Source organism: Crocodylus porosus, unplaced genomic scaffold, assembly GCF_001723895.1.
Source record: "Crocodylus porosus isolate Cpor-Errol unplaced genomic scaffold, CroPor_comp1, whole genome shotgun sequence".
Taxonomy (NCBI): domain Eukaryota; kingdom Metazoa; phylum Chordata; order Crocodylia; family Crocodylidae; genus Crocodylus; species Crocodylus porosus.
Genome location: NW_017728931.1, coordinates 143,608,658 through 143,627,281, shown reverse-complemented (window position 1 = coordinate 143,627,281; position 18,624 = coordinate 143,608,658). Strand labels below are relative to the sequence as shown.

At 47.0% G+C, this 18,624-nt stretch overlaps 1 protein-coding gene across 3 annotated transcripts in view; it reads left to right on the top strand.

Annotated features, from left to right (window-relative positions):
* Positions 1 to 18,624, top strand: part of PPP6R2 (protein phosphatase 6 regulatory subunit 2) — a 142,183-nt gene that overhangs the window by 74,420 nt on the left and 49,139 nt on the right. For all 3 annotated transcript variants that reach the window (XM_019543840.1, XM_019543842.1, XM_019543841.1), the window contains 5 exons: positions 1,771 to 1,957; positions 4,968 to 5,105; positions 8,646 to 8,711; positions 10,078 to 10,190; positions 17,495 to 17,608. In XM_019543840.1, coding sequence (XP_019399385.1) covers positions 1,771 to 1,957; positions 4,968 to 5,105; positions 8,646 to 8,711; positions 10,078 to 10,190; positions 17,495 to 17,608 — 618 coding nt within the window. The remainder of the gene's footprint in view (positions 1 to 1,770; positions 1,958 to 4,967; positions 5,106 to 8,645; positions 8,712 to 10,077; positions 10,191 to 17,494; positions 17,609 to 18,624) is intronic.

Genomic DNA, 18,624 nt, shown 5'->3' with positions numbered 1-18,624 from the left:
ACATGGGCTGGGAGTGTGGGGATGCCAGGCCCAACCGCACCTTGTCGTGCATGCACAGATGCATCTCGAGCAGGTCCAAGGAGGTGATCCTCCCCCTCTATGTGGCACTGGTCAGGCCGCAGCTGGAGGACTGTGTCCAGTCTAGTCAGGGGGGACCAGCAGGCACTGGGGGAGTCCCTGTTCCCCCGAGCACTGCCAGGAGTGACCAGGAATAGCGGTCACAAGCTGGCAGAGGGGAGATTAAGGCTAGGTATCAGGAGGCGCGACTTCCCGGTCAGGGCAGCTAGGGTCTGGAACCAGCTTCCAAGAGAAATGGTGCTCGCTCCTACCCTGGGGTTTTTTAAAAGGAGGCTAGATGAACACTTTGCTGAGGTCGTTTGACCCCAGTACTCTTTGCTGCCATGGCAGGGGGTAGGACTAGATGATCTGCTCAGGTCCCTTCCGACCCGACCAACTATGAAACTGTAGCAGCCACAGTGTCTTTGCTTTTTAGATTTCCGGTAAGCTAACATATTCAGAATATGTTAGTGAAAAAGTTGTAACGGGATAAGAGCTGAGAAAGCCGGTCGGTAAATGTGGCCTTTGCTTGGAAGCCCGGACTGGTGCAAGAGGCCTGAGGTAGCTAACGAGAGTAATTTGTTTTTACTTGCAGTTGCAAAGGTTTTTCTCCGGATGGTGTCTGTGCCATTTGATGTTTGAGGAAATGAACATGCTTACAATGCAAGATTGTTTCATGCGTTTCCATTCCTAAAACATGTCGAGTTGTTTGGCTGTGGGTGTTTTTGTTTGCAAAGGGAAATTACACCCGCTTTGCCAGTAGAGGAAAGGCAGCTCAGGTCAAAAACAGGCTCTGGGCTGCTTTTTTTTCTTCCTTTCTTGATAGCAGCAGGTCGTGGAGATGGGCTGATTGTTGAGCAAGAAGCTCAGTATTCATGGCTGTGGCCCCTATAAGTGGCTTGCTGAGCTGCTTAAGAGGAAACCCTCCCCTCTTCAGTGTCAGGCCATCTTGGGGCGTGGACAGAAGTATTTTAGGAAATGTGCTGGGAAATGTTTCAGCCAGTCCCTGTGGTGTTCCCTGCTCGAACGTTTCAAAACTGCCACAGTCGAGAGGCACTAGAGTGTCCAGAAGATGTCTCTGGAGGGTGGAGGACGGTGGCCAGGATTTTCCAGCTCTCTGCTGCCGGGATTTTCTCTCCAGCCCCAGTCTGCTCGCTCTCTCCCTTTTACGGGAGTAGACCCCATAGCTGTACAGTCTGCAGGCTGTCACTCAGCCTGAGCACTGCCTGCATTGCTTCTTCCTCTCACCCCCTTTATGGAGGGGGTAGAGAGGGAGCAGAGCACCGTGGGATTCTGGAGGACCTACAGGTCTCCTCTCTCTTTAAATACCTAACAAAAACTGAAATGCTTCAAAATATTCCTCATTTAAAGAGGTACTGTTTTGAAGTGCTTCATCTGCTTCCGGAGCATTTGAAAGGGCGCATATGTTTGTATAGCTCTGTGTATTGGACCTGTGCTTTATGATGACAGTAAACTGCATGTGTGGTGGTGAGCTCTTAATTAGACCTTTCCTAAATAACTTTCTGTGAGCAGATGGGCAAAGTGGATTGGAAGCCTCTGGATGATGCATGTTTGAAGTTGAAGTTCCAAAGCGAGGTTTTGGGATCAGAAACATGGATGGATTTCAGCGTTTATTTCCTAGAAAGTGTTGCAAAGTGATATTTTTAATGAGAGCTCTAATCTCACCTTTGGCTGCTGTGGTTCTGTCTCCAGATACCCAAACACCGCCTGTGAACTGCTGACCTCTGATGTGCCGCAGATCAATGACAAGCTAGGAGGGGATGAAACCTTGTTGAATATCCTTTATGACTTCCTGGATCATGAGCCACCTTTGAACCCGTTGCTTGCCAGTTTCTTCAGCAAGACCATTGGGAATCTCATTGCAAGAAAAACTGAACAGGTAGCAATTATGTCTGCTTTGCTGCAGGCAGACAAATATTAATGGCATGTATGTTCTGTGATGGTATTAACACTGCATGGCAATTCTTGCCCTCCTCTGCAGATGGGAAAAATAAGGCTTGTAGCCAGCCTTCCCATTTTGATGTGAATTTCTTATGTACCTAGACACAATTATAAACTTTTTCCTCCAGAGCGGCAGTTGTCTACAGTACTGTATGTTTATCCATCCTCTGGACTTTACACTTGCAGTTTGGTTATGACCTCAGTCATGCATGTGTCTTGCTGAGAAAAGGGAGGCTGAGATGCTTGGCGTAGAGCACTGGTTTTCATAGTAGCTAGGGTCAGGAGTGACCTGAACAGATCTTCCTATTTGCTGTTGATCTCCCCTGATGAGCCACCAGGTCCCTCCTCAGCCTCCTCTTGCTGAGGCTGAACAGGTTCAGGTCCCTCGGTCTTTCCTCATAGGGCCTGTCCTGCTGCTCTCTCACCAAACAGGTGGCCCTCCTCTGAGCCCTCTCCAGGCTGGCCACATCCTTTTTAAAGTGTGGCGCCCAGTACTGGACGCAGTACTCCAACTGTGGCCTGACCAAAGTTGCATGAGTGGGAGGATCACCTCTCTGGACTGGCTTGAGATGCATCTTTGGATGCATGACAAGGTATGGCTGGCTGGCCTTGCTGGCTTCGGTCTGGCATTGGCAACTCATGTTCATCTTGGAGTCAGTAATGACTCCAACATCCCATTCTGCCTCTGTGCTTTCAAGAGTGAACCCCCCAGCCTGTATGTATGGTGTGGATTCCTTCTCCCAAGGCGCAGCACCCTGCATTTGTCCACGTTGAACCCCATCCTATTCTCATCTGCCCACTTTTGTAGTCTGTCTAAATCTATTTGCAGCCTCTCTCTCCCTTCAAGTGTGCCCACCTCGCCCCACGTGTTAGTGTCATCAGCCAACTTGGACAGCATGCTTTCAACCCCCTCGTCCAAGTTGCTGATGAAGATGTTAAACAGTGCAGGCCTGAGCCCTGGGGTACCCCACTGCTCACATCTCGCTGGGTTGTTCACCACTACTCTCTGGGTGCGCCCCATCAGCCAATTTTTTACCCATCCAACCGTGTAGTCAATGCCACGGTCGCTTAATTTATTAATGAGAATGGGGTGAGAGGCAGTGTCAAAGGCCTTCTTAAAGTCTAGAAAGACTATGTCCATGGCGACACCATCATCCAAGGATTTAGTTACTTGGTCATAAAAGGCAACCAGGTCGGTCAGGCAGGACCTGCTTTTGATGAACTCATGCTGGTTGCTCCTGAGCATGATCTCCCCTGCTGACCCCCCACAGATGTGCTCCTTGATGATTCTCTGCAAGATCTTCCCGAGCACCGAGGTGAGGCTTACAGGCCTATAGTTACTTGGGTCCTCCTTCCTCCCTTTCTTAAAAATGGGGACCACGTTGACTAGTTTCCAGTCCCCCAGCAGCTGGCCGGATGACCATGAATGCTCGTACAGCCGGGCCAAGGGCTCTGTGTTGACACCTGCCAGCTCCCACAACACCCCCCATTGGGTGGAGGGCATCTGGACCTGCAGATTTAAAAATGTCCAGCCCTTCCAGAAGATCCCTAACTACATCTGTGCTGACACAAGGCCTGACAGAGCTATCCCCGAGATTGTCCCTACCTCTGGCAGGAGGGATGTCCCGGTCCCTGTTCAAGAAAACAGAGGCAAAGAAACCGTTAAAAATATCGGCTTTTTCATCTGGCATAGCCACAAGGTTACCATTTGAGTCTTGCAGGGGTCCTACATTGCCTGGTGCCCTCTTCTTGCTCCCAGTGTACTTGAAAAAGGACTTTTTGTTGTCCTTAATTCTGGACGCTAGCCTGAGTCCATCTCTGCCTTGGCTTCCTAATAGCCCTCCTACATTCACAGGCTGAGGAGACACTCACAGGCCGAGAAGGTTTTCTTCGACACACAATGCCAACCCCCAACCCCAAAAGGAGTTGGACCATAGATGACCGTTGAGGCCCCATCAGACCCTGTGAAACCAGAAATGGAACTGATAACCAGGAACGAAGTGACCAGAGTGGAAGTTTAGGATCTAACCTAAGTATAGGGAACACTGTCCTATATTGTTATCAGGGATAAGTGAACTCCAGTCTGAGCTCTTAACATGGAGATATTTCATAGCAGAGTGTACCAGTGAGATTCAGAATTTGCATCTTCATTACTGTCCTCCAGCTTCTTAGTCTTGGTGGGGCAAGATGTTCATAGAATCATAGAAATCACAGACAGCTGGGGCTGGGAGGGACCTCAGAAGGTCACATCTAGTCCAGCCCCTGCTCCAAGCAGGACCAGCCCCACCTACATCATCTCAGCCAAGGCTTTGTCTAGCCGGGTCTTCAAAACCTCCAAGGAGCCTGTTTCAGTGCTTCACCACCCTCCTAGTGAGAGAGTTTTTCCTAATATCCAACCTCAACTTCCCTTGCTGCAACTTCAGCTCATTGCTCCTTGTCCTGTCATCTGCTCCCACTGAGAACAGTCCAGCTCCATCCTCTTTGCAGCCCCCCTGAAGGCAGTTGAAGGCCGCTATTCAATATCCCCATAGCCTTCTCTTTTGCAGACTGAATCAGCCCATTTCCCTCAGCCTCTCCTCACCAGTCCTGTCCCCCAGCCCCAAACCATTTTTGTTGCCCTCTGCTGGACTTTCTCCAGTTTGTCCGTATCCTTTCTGTAGTGGGGGGCCCACAACTGGACACAGGACTCCAGATATGACTTCACCAGTGCCGAATACAGGGGAAGAATCATTTTCATATTGGAAGAGACGGTTAAAGGAACTCATTTTGATATGCCCTTGCAGCTACATGTTCCTGTTCTGTCTTTTTTCTCAGGAAGAATTATTTATACTAGTAACTGTTTCATGTTAGGTTTGGCTGGTTGAAGGAAGGGCTTGGGGTGTAATGGGAGTTTTGTAGTGTTGCTGACACGTTGGACAGAGAGCTCATGTGTGGCTTTTTTTTTTTAGGTGATCGCATTTTTGAGGAGAAAAGATAAATTCATTAGCCTGGTGCTAAAGCACATTGATACGTCTGCAATGATGGATCTGCTGCTTCGTCTGATCAGCTGTGTGGAGCCAGCACCTCTACGGCAGGAAGTATTAAATGTGAGGGCTTCTCTCACCTCTCCCCATGGGAGCAGAGGGGAATGCTTTTTCCAAGGAATTATGGCTCCTTTTTTCAAGAGATTAGATAGGTCCTTTTTAAAGGACAGTCTTTCTTCTTTGCGCTAAGGAGCACAGATCCGCAGGATCTGCGTGCCTGCAGCCGGGGGCCAGGACCAGCCCTGTGGTCAGCAGGGGAATCCTCTGCTTGCTGAAGTTCCTGTCACACTTCTGTTCTTCTGGGTGCCGCATTAACAGTGGCTCTGTCAGCCCCTCCCTGCCACAGAGCTCGTCTGAGGGAGGCTGCTGCTCTTTCCACACTTTCATACTAATAATTTGGCTTTGGTGCCTGGTGTCTTGCAGGTGTCAGGGATAGAGCGAAGCCAAGGAAAGGCTGAAGGAAGGGTCTGTGTCTCCTGCACCCAGCCTTGTTGAGTGTCTCATGAGCTGGGCTGGCCCTGTGGGTAGGATTCAGTTTTCCTGGCAGGATTGGGAAAGAAGTGGTTCTGGTTTCATGTGTGTGAGGGGGGCATGCCCGATAAAGGAGTGCACCTGAGTCGCTGAAGCCTACAGCAGGAGTCGCATCTGGCTGCAGAGCACACCTGCCTCCCCCATCCCTGCTGTGCCAATAAAGTGGTGCCACCCCCTGCTACCTTTGAATCCTTACCCGAAGCATTCCTGCTGCTGTCCTAGACGGGTCTACATGGGGAACCTGTTCACTTGGGCCATGTAGATCTCATTCAAGAAAGGGGCAGAGCTTCTGGGGAGCATATCCTTCTGACGAGGACCAGCTCCTCCTTTGAGAAGCTTGGAAGGGACCTGCATAGGGGTGCAGAGACAAATATGCCCAGCCTGGAGGATGTAGTGATCATTAGCTGCTTGAAATGCTTTCAGAGCAGTGTTTGACCCCAGGTTTCCAGTGCTTTTGAAGCAGGAATCTGGGGGTAAACTGCCCATGGGGAAATAAGGGAATAACAAAATCAGCACTTGGTTTCCCTCACAGTCAGGACTGTTGTTACCCTCTGAGAGAGCAGCAGGAAGGATAATCTGGTTTTCCTGCTTGCCCTCATGGTGTGCTGCACCAGCTGGTCAGTGCAGGGAAGGGCAAGCTGCAGACATATGCTGGTTCTCGCCATATGTACGCATGCTCCCGAAGCGATCTTGTTCCTCCCCAAGGCAGGAAGGCCTGCAGTCCAGGTTGGTTAGAAAATCACATAGCAAAAGCAGACCTGCTAGAGCAGTGTTTTTCAACCTGTGGTTTGCAGACCCTTAAGTGTCTGCAGACTGTCTAAAGGATCTGCAAAAAATGACTATGATCAATCATAAGCATGTGAATACCCACACTTACAATTCAGAGGGGTCTGTGGCTCTGTCTGAAATTTCCAAAGGGGTCCACACCTCTAGTCAAAGATGTTTAGGGGTCCGCAAAAGAGAAAAGGTTGAAAACCACTGTGCTAGAGGATGGACTCTGCCAGCAGACATGTACCACTTAACATGCCACTGTGCTTAGGGGATCACTAGTTGCTCTGCCGTAAATTCCTCCTCCTGCCCACTGGAAGATGTAAGAGAGGGGCAGAGAGATCCTGTCGCATGTAAGAGATTGGTGAAATATCAGACTAGTTTCCCCAGCTGCTGCAGTGAGTCATCAGGCCCTCCTATTCAGGTTCCTGCTTCCAGCTTCTGTTTTAGATTGCCTTCATTTCCTCCCCCATGAGATAATATGAAGCAGCGAGAAGGACAGCAGCATAAATGTGGAAGAACCAGCAGGTGTGAAGCGACCTCTTGGCCCACCCTTCATTTTTCTGGCCTGGCCTTCACTTGATAGATTTGGAAGGTGACTCAGCATACAGGGGAGCACTTTCACTTGCTAGCACTGCTGAGATAAACATGGCAGTTTTTCCGTGTGGTTGGTGATTTGGTGTTTCTAGCTGGGGGAGGTATTTTTTTTACCTGAAAGAGCAGTCTCCTCACTACAGCAGTCCTTTTCAGGTAACCAGGTCCAGGCAGGAAAGTGTCTCAGTCCCTTCCTTTGGACATGAAAACTCTCTCAGGTGGTGTTAGGCCAAGAAAAATAAATATGGGTAAAACACATGTGTCACCCAGCGCTCTCCTGTCTGGTTTCACAAGTGGTGCTAGCATAGTGCTAGTTTAGTCCTTCTCTGCTTGGAAATGGATTGACCCTGAGGGCTTCTCCCTGGAAAGAAGGAAGGATTCAAATCTGTTTCATACAGGTGCTATGAGGCTTTAGTTAATGAGTGAAGTCGGTCACTAGGTGTTTTAGCAAAGCAACAGGAAACTTTGTAGAAGGTTGAGACATTTGCTCAGCTCTATAGAAAAAGGGACATATGGCAAGTTGAGATAATCTGTGGAGCACAACGGGAGGTGATGCCTCTTTCTCAATAGTAGCTAGGCAAGGTTCAAAGTCAGCCATGACACTGTTGCCTCAGAGCTATCTGCAGGTCTCCTCCCAGTCTGTGCGAGTTGTTGCCAGGCTCTTTCAGTGTGGAAGCAAAGAGCTAGCCACAGTTTTGGATAGCTGTCCGGAGGGAAGCATTATGGAGACCAGGAACAGATTTATCCCAGTCTCAGTTTTAGCAACTACAGGAAAAGCTGGAACAGGAATGAAATCCATTGCCTACTTCAGACTGCAACATTTCTCTGTCGGAGAACTTATTTTTCACTTCACAATGATTTCACCAGCTCTGTAATTTAAGTAGATTTTAAATTTCATCCTGGCTGTGGGACTTTCAGAGGTGAGGCATCCCCCTGCTGTCAGGATTGAGAGGTCTGGTTCTGCCCCGACTGCAAGCAGGCTGAAGTATCCTTCATAACCAGTCTGTGGAGCTTGTTGGTCCAAGATGGAGTGTGCTGGTGAGCCCCGATCATGTTCCTGTTATCCGGGATGCTCTGTGTTTGTGGGGATCAGATGATGATAGCATCTGGAGGCCTCAGTCAGGATCAAGACTGGGTGTTCTTCAAGCAGCACCAAGCCTGGGAAGATGTTGCGACAGTGTCACATGATTACACAGCCACCCAGAGGGCACCATGGATGGATTTGAACTGTTGTCTTTCTTCAGATGCAGATGAAGAGACATTTCATTTTTCTAGACCGGGGAATTGCAGGGGAGGTGGGTTGCCCCTTGGTAGGAGGGTATGCCGGCCACTTCTTGGATGTGTGGAGGGCACACACATTGCAGTAGTGGGTGGAGTGCCCACCCACATACCTGTGGGCTGTGCAGTCCGAGGATCAGTGACCATCACTCGTGCTGCCTCTGCGACGCATGGCCTTCAGGTGTTTGAACTTGGATAGCTCTGTTCTGGACTATGCCACTGAGCTATTATTGATGTAAACCAAGCTCTTGCTGTCTGGGCTGCGAGGAAACAGCACCCCGGTGCTTGTAGATTTGGAAACAGAAAGATCCCCCTTGCTGCTTCCATCCTGTGCTGAGCCGCCATAAATAGCGACTTCCTAACAAATCTTGTACTCCAAGTTCCATGATTGCAAACCAGAGACTTATTTTTTTCCCTTTCTTTTCCCTCCAGTGGCTTAATGAAGCAAAAGTAATTCAAAGACTTGTGGAGCTGATCCATTCAAGCCAGGATGAGGATGTGAGTATGATTTTTTTTTTGTGGTAAAATGAAGATCTGGTGTGAAAGGATGGACCCTTGGGTGTCTTACGCTTGATGTAATGCCTGTTTTTCTAGTGCAAGGAGAATAACTATAGAGGATGTGTTTAGTAGTATGAGAATAGTGCTAGAAAGTCTCAATTAAAGAGGCTTTCTTCATTCACTAGAGTCTAGTTTCCTGTTTATTCTTAGCCTAGCTCTGTATTTATTTAATGTTGGATTGTTTTCTATAGTCAGTGATAACTGAGGTTTAATTAAGAACACATGCTTCTGGAAGCTGCCTGTTGAAAGACTTTGAAAACTAACTGGCTTCTTCTGGGGGTGTTTTTGGTCCTTTTCAAGCCAAAACAATTATTGATTTAGTATTGTCCTGAAATCTGCAAGATGCACTTCTTTGCACTACTTCCAGGCTATTCAAGTCATATGTGCCAGATTTTAAATCACCCAGATTGAAAAGGACAGACGGGATGTTCCATCTTTTTTTTTTCCTAATCATTTCTGCAAAACATTCTAACCTAGGAGCTCTGGATCTTGGTCTGTTGCATCAGCACCTCCCATCTGACTGTGGTTACCAGTGCTGACATTTAAGATCACGAAACACGAGGATAATTTTTGATCTCTGTTTCAGCTGGTTGTATTTGATTTGGCTATTTGCTAACAAATTATCACAGCTGCCAGCAGCAGAATAAACTTGATGGCTGCACAATGATTTTCTTATTATGCTGGTAATGTTTTGCTGGAAGGGGTTCAATTCTGCTATCATCATGGTAGAAACTGCCCCACTGAGAAAATAGAAAGGAAATAGCTCATAGCATATGGACTTGCTTATCTTTTATAATGCTGTCCCTTAGGTGGAAGCTACAGATGGCCTTGTACAGAGTCTAAAGAAATGGCTTTGATTAGTAACCACGTAGTCTACCACAGAATCTATCACATATACTGCAATTGAAGCTTTAACCAAAAAGGGAAAGAAAAACCCTTCACTCTTTATTAAAAAAACAACAAGCCCTAACAAAAAAGTACAGCTGAGTTTAATTTCAGAGTTCAGGAGCACCCCTCCCCTCCCCTTAATTCTGAAATCTCTGGTAATTGTGTTGTGGATATAAATGATGCTTTGAGGATACAAACTTGGAATGGAAGCTTATTCATTAAGGCATAGTAAATTAGATTTTTCACATTATTGTGCAGTTGTATAGCATTTTTTCTGAGGGATTCTCATTTGCTGAGTTACATGCACTGCTGGCCTCAGTTCTGTTCCTTCCAAATTACACGATAGTTTCTCTGGAAGCCAGGAGAATCAAAACTGTGCAGTTAGTACTTACATTTGACCTTTTCCTGTTATTTACAGAGGCAATCAAATGCTTCCCAGACCTTGTGTGATATCATAAGATTGAGTAGAGACCAGAGCAACCAGCTACAGGACATACCTGAGCCTGACCCACTTCTCACAGCACTGGAATCGTAAGTACATGCCAGAGGGATGTCACTAAATTGGTAATTGCTGCTGGTAATGTAATTTCCTGAGAAGTCATTGGAAGTACTAATTATGCAGCCAGTATCCAACTTTGGCCATGCTCCTGACAATTCCTGTAACTACAGGTATTTAATATTGTCATTACATCATGGCAGCACCTAAAGGTCTTGTTTGAGACCAACTGCCGTTGTCATTATACCAGCATGAAAGAAAACACAGTCTCCACCTGATAAAGGTTTCAGTGTGATTGACTGAAGATAAGACACTGTTAGCAAGTGCACTAAACAATAGTGACAACCTGGGAAGAAGGATTAGTTGTAACAGCAATAAGATCTGAAGGAAACCCCCTTTGCATTTGGCTTCTTAGTCTGCTCTTTGGGCCTGACAGTGAGTTGCAGCATGTCACCTCTCAATCACATTTACAGAGGATCTTCTAGATTCCAAGCCTATAAGACATGTCACCCTCTAGGCTGGTTTCACATCATCAGGCCCCTGTTCTCCACCAAAGTGCAGCAACAGCAAGACATTTTCTCAAGCTAATAGGTCACGTGACATGGTACACACCCCGACTTTGTAGACTACAGCATCACTCTCACCAACCCATGAAACGTCAGGTGTCGACTCTCCTTTTACGATCCTGACTCCTGTTGTTGGTAGATGAATTCCCACATGGCCTACAAAGGAGTTGCTAGAGGATTGTTCTCTTCTGAGAAAATCCACAGCATGTACAGACGTTCTCTTTCCCAGGAGAAACTTTCTTGAGAGTGATTTAACCTTGGTTCCTCCCAGGTTATTTTCTCCTGGATTGGCCATTTTTACTTTGGGAGAAAAAGCCTGAACATCTGGACACTTGCAGTTTCTCATGAGACAGCAGTAACTCTCCCAGGAGAAACTGAATGTCTGTACAAAGCCTAGCTCTGCTGGGATTCAGAACTAGTTTTAACTGCCCACAATAGGTCGGGGTGCAAGGACTTACAGGGCACATGCATGTCTCCAGTGCACACCACTGGTGAAGGGATATGATCTTGAACTAATGGGGGGATTAATCCTGTAGGCGGGATTAATATCGCCAACCACTATGAAGAATCATAGTCTTTGCAGAGTAACCATTTTTAATTAGGGCTGCCCTTGTAGCCTTAGCTTGGTTGCTTCATTCTTAAGCATTATGATAGTAGTCTCTAAAACATGTTTATGTGTACTACCTTATTCATGGGACCTGATGCATTAAGTGAATATTGAATATTTCTTTTTGTTTATGGTATGGCTTTCACTGAATGTTAATATATATCATTCATGGCCTAGGCTCAGTGCAAACTTAGTAATGTTCTCTTGAATGTGGCTGTGATCTTGCCTTACTCGCTGGACACTTCCACAGTTGGATAACTTCACATCCCCCTGCCCTCCCCTTTCTGCCTGGCTGTTATTAAAGCCCAAATGGACAAAATTGTCTGTTAGTTTTTGGTGCCTAAATTGAGACACAGAGACCCTGAAAGGTCAGGGAACTCGACATCTTTGTTTCTATTACTGTTTCCAAAACATACCTCTGATCAGTTTGTATTGCAGGTGTCTGTGTTTGGCCCTTGGGGTCTCATGTGGGCACCCGCAAAACAGTGAACACTTAGTGCCCAGCTGTGAACTAAGGGATCTGAATGTGAATCTGGTCTACAAGATTTGCCCTGCACTACACAGGAACATTCAGGGAGGGGCTGCAATAGAATTTGGTTCTCTAAGCTTAGATTGTGGTCACTGTCCTGAGCCAAGAGACTATGCTTTCCTTTCCTGCAGCCCTGAACTCACTTGTGGCATACACTTCTGCTTCTGCAACATATTAGCCAGGGGTCCTAAACACTAGTTGTACAGACTCTATTTCTCCCTGGAGTACAGCCCACGCTGCATTAAATGGACTGATGGCCTGTGGAAAAAAAAGTATATGATCATGTAATTTAACTTATGAGGAGGGGCTGAGGGAATTGGGCTTATTTAGTTTGGAGAAGAGAAGACCGAGAGGGGATTTAATAGCAGCCATCAGCTCCCTGCAGTTGGTCTGCAAAGAGGATGGAGCTGGACCATTCTCAGTGGGGGCAGATGACAGAACAAGGAGCAGTGGGCTCCAGTTGCAGCAAGGGACATCTAGGTTGGATATTAGAAAAAAAAACTTTGTCACTAGGAGGGTTGTGAAGCACTGGAACAAGTTACGTAGACTCTCCACCCTTGGAGCTTTTTACGATCTAGCCCGACAAAGCCTTGGCTGGGGTGATGTAGCTGGGGCTGGGGCTGGTCCTGCACGTGAACAGAGGCTGTCCCCAGTCTGTTCTTGGGTATTCTCCTCAGTTGAGAGCTCCGGTGCCTAACTGCAGACACTGTCATAGATTTCATAGATGTCATAGACATCAGGGCTGGAAGGGACCTCGGGAGATCGAGTCCAGCCCCCTGCCCAAAGGGCAGGAAGTCAGCTGGGGTCATAGGATCCCAGCAAGATAAGCATCCAATTTACTCTTGAAGGTGTTCGGTGTAGGTGCTTGAACCACCTCCGCTGGCAGAGTGCTCCAGACCTTGGGGGCTCGGACAGTAAAGAAATTCTTCCTTATGTCCAGCCTGAAACGGTCTTGCAGGAGTTTGTGACCGTTCGACCTCATCCTCCCTTGGGGCGCTCTGGTGAACAGACGTTCCCCCAGATCCTGGTGGTCACCCCTGATAAACTTATAGGTGGCCATCAGATCACCCCTGAGCCTGCGCTTTTCCAGGCTAAAGAGTCCCATGTCTCTCAGCCTGTCATCGTAAGGTCTGTTTTCCTGACCTCTGATCATGCGCGTGGCTCTCCTCTGGACTCTCTCAAGCTTCTCCACATCCTTTTTGAATTGTGGAGCCCAAAACTGGACACAGTACTCCAGCTGCGGCCTCACCGAGGCCAAGTACAAGGGGAGAATGACGTCCCGGGATTTGCTCGAGAAGCATCTATGGATGCAACCCGGCGTTTTGGTCGCTTTATTAGCCACAGCATCGCCTTGCAGGCTCGTGTTCATCTCATGGACTTTTTTGTCCCCTAGCTTTAACAAGCAGTGGAAAGAAACTGCATAGTTCTTGTCACTTCCACTATGCACAAGGTTTGAAAAGCTACAGTGAAAAGCAACGTGTCTTTAGTGAGTTCATTCTGCTGCAGACTGGCCAAACCAGGAACAGGCACAGATATACTAGGTCTGGGGATCTGCAAACTGAAGACATTGGTTATGTTTGCTTCATATTTCGAAGGTTTATTTTACAGCCGTAAATGGCTAGAGAGGTTAGGTGCCACTGACTTGTTCTGTTGAATCAAATGTGCAGAGGAGACTCCAAGAAGTTTTTGTATGGCACTCATCACTGCAGGATCTGAGCACCTCCCACTAATGCACTGAGCAACGGATGTAACACCCATCAAGCATTTTCTCTATTCTCTCATCATCTCCAGAGGGAGAGGCAGACGCAGTACAGTTCAACATTTTGGTAGCATTTTTTTCTTTTTAGAGTAATAGAATCCTAGACAATGAGGGCTGGAAGGGAGCTCAGGAGGTCACATCTAGTCCAACTGTCTGCTTAAAGCAGGACCAGTCCCAACTAGCTTATTCCAGCCAGAGCTTTGTCAAGCTGGGCCTTAAAAACCTCCAAGGATGGAGGCTCCACCATCTCTCTAAGTAACCCATTCCACTGCTTCACCACTCTCCTAGTGAGAAAGTTTTGCCTAATATCCAACCTAAACCTTCCAGCCCTACTATGCTGATCTCTGATTTTGAAGGAAATATTAAGTCAGACTAAGGGGAGAGGACACAAAGGCAAGTTCTGTTTGCTCCCTGCAGCTGCAGCAGGCGTGGACCTGAAGCACATGGGAAGGCACGTTCCCACACACTGGGTCGAGAGAGGACATCAACCTGCCCTCGAAGAGCAAAGCTGTTCAAGGGACTCCTGCAGCTCACCACACAGCACCGCATTCCACGTGTGGGAAAGCACAGAGGCCTTCAAAGAATCCCCCTATGTTTCATTTCAGTACTTGAGGACAAGACTCACTCATTTTAAGTCCTACTCTGACCCACTTTTGTCAAAATAATGCCTTTTGGCCTAAAAAGCTCATATTCAAGCTCAAAATCGAAGTGAATATTTTTAGGTTTGAGGCAAATAATTGTTGAATAGCTTTGCAAAGGAAGGACTGAAAGTGCTGACATGAATAATTTAAAATTGGAATGGAAAAAATATTTGACAACACATTGTAGGAAATGATCCTGTAGTGCCGAGGGAATGGACTAGATGGACTAACAATTCCTTTTCATCTCTAATTTCTATGATCCCATTAAGTCATATGCAAGCAGCTTTAGTCACAGGGCTTTGAAAAATTTAACGTTTTCTGATTTGGAAAGTGTCTAATGTTGTTTGAGAAGCTGTAGGTCGAGAAGGCTTTGCTTTTCCTAGGTCAAATTTCTCATGAGTGTGTTTCATCCAACACAGTCTTACAGAGACCAGCTCTGGGGGGAAAAATATCATTTAAAAGTTCCAGCGCAAGACAATGGGGGCATGCAACAGCGAGCTCTGAAGAAGTACTGGATATGCAAAGTCAGCCGAAAGCAGGAGCTCGTACGAAGCACCGTTACAAAAAAGGGACTTTTATCAAGAAAGTAACATGCCAAAGGGGCCACTGCTACAGACTTGAAGGGCTATTCTGGAATACTGCACACTGAGACACTGTGAGGCTATTTATTGTTCACATCCTAAATTTGAGCCCTGCTCTGGTATTTATGTCCCTGTTTAATTAATTGGAGATCTCTGCTGTGGATGTGCAATTCTCAAACTCTACTAATGACCCAAGGTAGGAACCAATACATTTCCACATAACGCTGGAATTGGTTTCCTTCCCACCAAGTTGCTTTTTTAAAAACCTAGGAAGTTACATCCACGATCCTGCACTAAACATGAACATTTAGAAAAAGCCAACCACATAAAAAGGAGTAAGTGCTCGATTTAAGACTGCCCATGTCTGTGCAATCTGACAATCATAGAATCATAGCAAATGAGGGGTGGAAGGGACCTTAGGAAGTGATCTAGTTGAACCCGCTGCTCAGAGCCCCAGGTAAATCACCCCAGCTAAGGGTTTGTCTTGCCAGGTCTTCAGAACCTCCAAGGATGGAGAGTCCACCACCTCTCTGGGTAACCTGTTCCTGTGCTTCACCACCCTCCGAGTGAGAGAGTTTTTCCTAATATCCAACCTAAAACTCCCTTGCTGCAACTTGAGCCCGTTGCTCCTTGTCCTGTCATTTGCCCCCACTGAGAACAGTCCAGCTCCATCCTTTTTGCACCTGCCATGCAGGGAGTTGAAGGCTGCTATCCAATCCCTTCTCAGTCCTGGAAACATACATTTCAGGAAAGTTGTGTCAGGGGCTGTTACAAAAAGAGAAGAAAGAAAGGAAATGAAAGAGGATCTAACAGAATCATTATTAAATGTTTAAAAAGGAAATTGAAGGTCAATCAGACTAGCTGTTTGTGTGAATAGCACATCGCTGTTGGAATTGCAGGGTTAGCTGTCAGGGCAGTGAGGCCTTGGAAAAAATGGCAGAACATTTCTTATTTTCCATTCTACTTCTTTCACCTGCTAGATGTCACAGATGTCTTTTAGCTCTACCTGTAACACAGCTGAAAAGACCAAAAGTGATGAAAAATGCATATTCATTAAGCTCAGAAAACCTTGCAGAAGTGAACAAATTTCACAGCACAAACAGAAAAATAATTTGATTGAGATGGCTCTTTTTGTACTATTTGCATCTTTCCATAGATCTCCAAGCATTGCTCATTTATCTGGTTGCTTTTCTCAGCCAGTGCTTCCTCTCTTCGGTTATTTGGTGTCCTTTGGTCTTTTGGATATATATTTTTGTGGGGCAAATCAGAATTTAATAACCAGTGAGCTGTGGAACCATAGAGCCATGATTGTAATCAGAGAATAAATGTGTAATCCTTTCTCAGGACCTTACCCTTCACCAGAGTACTTAGAGCAGCAAGTTCCACAGTTAGGCTCACACTGTAAAAAAAGAGGTTTCAGTTTTACTGTAAAGCAGCTCGTCTGATTGAGTGCCCTCTTGTGCTCGTCTTAAGTGAAGTGACAAAGAAGATCAATAAAAAGCTGTTGTCGATGCTATTCATTAATCTTATCTCTTCGTTACAATAAGCTACATTTTATGCGCTTGGACATCATCAAGCTTTTTGAAACCCTGTGGAAACAGCTAGGTGCTAGCAAATCCATGGACTTGGAAAGTGCTACTTTAGTTAGATGGGTACTTTAGCCAGTGCTGCTTTAGCCAGATGTGTGAAAAAAGGGCTTGCTTTGTATTGGGTTTTGAAAGACTATTCCAGACATGTCTGCAGAAGCCCAGAGGTGGAACTGCTAACATTTACACCCGTGGCCAGCCTTTGCCCATTGCCATGGGGGCAGGTGACAATGCAGCCAGCACCCAGGGGTTAATGGACCTGCTTGCCCCAGCCTCTCTCTGCCAAGTGATGTAGCCAGTGAATTCTGCTGGCTGTCCCGATACCTCCAACACCTGAGCAACTATCTGGGCTGTTGGGAAACAGTCAGCTTCTGGCCCCCTTATCAAGTGGTGTGGTGAGAGAAGTGGCCCCTCTGAGTCTGTTCTGGTAGCCCCTTAGTCAGTGCCTGGGGCTTGTGCCCCATTTGCCCTCTTCTAGTCATGCTACTAGAAGCCACTTTGGAAACAACCTTACATGGATATTTGGAAGTGGGGATTGCGCCGAGATTGTCATGGATGAGGGGCTGATGGCACCTGGCCACACTATAATGTTGCATCACTGCTGCCTCTTATTTATGGTACATAGTAAACTTCAGCAAGAGGCAACAGGCCTCCAGATGTACCATGTAATAGAAAGGCGAGGTACTGCCTGTCTGCTTTTGGGGTTAGTTTTACTTGGGTCTTGAGTCCTTAAACCCCTTTTTGAGAATTAAGACTGCACTATAGATCTTAAAGCTGGAAGGAGCCACTGTAGTTATCTAGTGTGATCTCTAGCACAAGGTTCCTGTGTATAGCCCATGATTTCAGGGGGTGCTACAGCCTGAGGGAGACATCCAATCTCAGTTCAGTTTTTAAGAGACAGAGAGTGTACTGCCTCCCCTGTGGATCAGTTCCAGTGGTCAGTTACCATCACTTTGGAAATTTCCGTCTTATTTCTGGTTTGAATTAGGATGGCCTCTGTTTGTAAAACTAAAAAAATTGCAAAATATCTCTATCCCTAATGCCGTTAACCTCCATGTGTCATTTAACAGGCAGGAATGCGTGGAGCAGCTCTTGAAGAACATGTTTGATGGAGACCAGGCTGAAAACTGCATAGTGAACGGAACTCAGATTTTATTAACGTTACTGGAGACAAGGCGCTCTGGGTAGGTGAACCCCTCTCGGCAGGAAACACTCAATGCTGGTAATCTAGTTTGACTTTGGGGGGGGTTTGGAGGGGGTTTGGTATGTTTGTTTTTGAGAGAGGCAGCTCCCAAAACATTTTTAGGGGTTGCAAAAACAGATGCAGCTGGAAAAGCTGCTTTAAATCTAATGGTTGCACTTAAAGACAGCCAGTTGAGGTCAGGGCCACTCTGCTGAATGCCAGGACATAGACACAGAAGGGAGACATTGTCCTTGAACCAAAGAGATTGGAGTCCGAGTCGAGGCAGGAAGGTGGGGGCAGAGGTATATCACAACCACTCCAGGTGGTAGTGGGCTGGCAGCTCTTTAGTTCCAGTTCTCTGATTTTTAAAATGTATTCCTTTATTCTGCAAGGGGGAAGAATGACCAGAAGGGAAGGATAAGTAGAAGCAAGAGAGTTGTGTTTGGAAATGCAAGGGTAATAAGGCAGGACTGGGAGACTGGGGCTATCTGAAGATGGGGAGAGGGAAGAGAGTAGGGTGGGGAGTCAGCAGACGAGCAGGTTTGTGCGTTTCCCCAGGAACAAATAGCAGTGGCACACCTTGTGCCGCTCTTACCTGTCCCCAGGAAATGCCCATGCCACAGCCACTCTGGCACACGGTACATGGCCCTAACAGCCTTACCTGGGGGCCTCTGGGAGCTGTAGCCATGGCACTCCTGCAGCAGGGAGCCTGGCTGACATTTGGAGCATGGCTTCAGCTTGCCAGCCTCTGTTTTTGAGCAGTGCGCGCTGCTGTCACATGCGCTGCCCTACTTTTTCTGGTGTGGGTTTTTTTGACCCTGGGATCTCCACAAAGTAGCAGCATGGGGAATGCCTGCATGTGCGTTGTGGGGTGCTGTAGACAGATCTGCAACGCCGCATACCACATGTCTGGGCTCGTCTGGACTTGGCCATAGAGTCCTAGAGCAGTGAGGCTGGAAGGGAGCTCTGGAGGTCGTATCTAGTCCAACCCCTGCCTGAGGCAGGATCAGCCTTGTA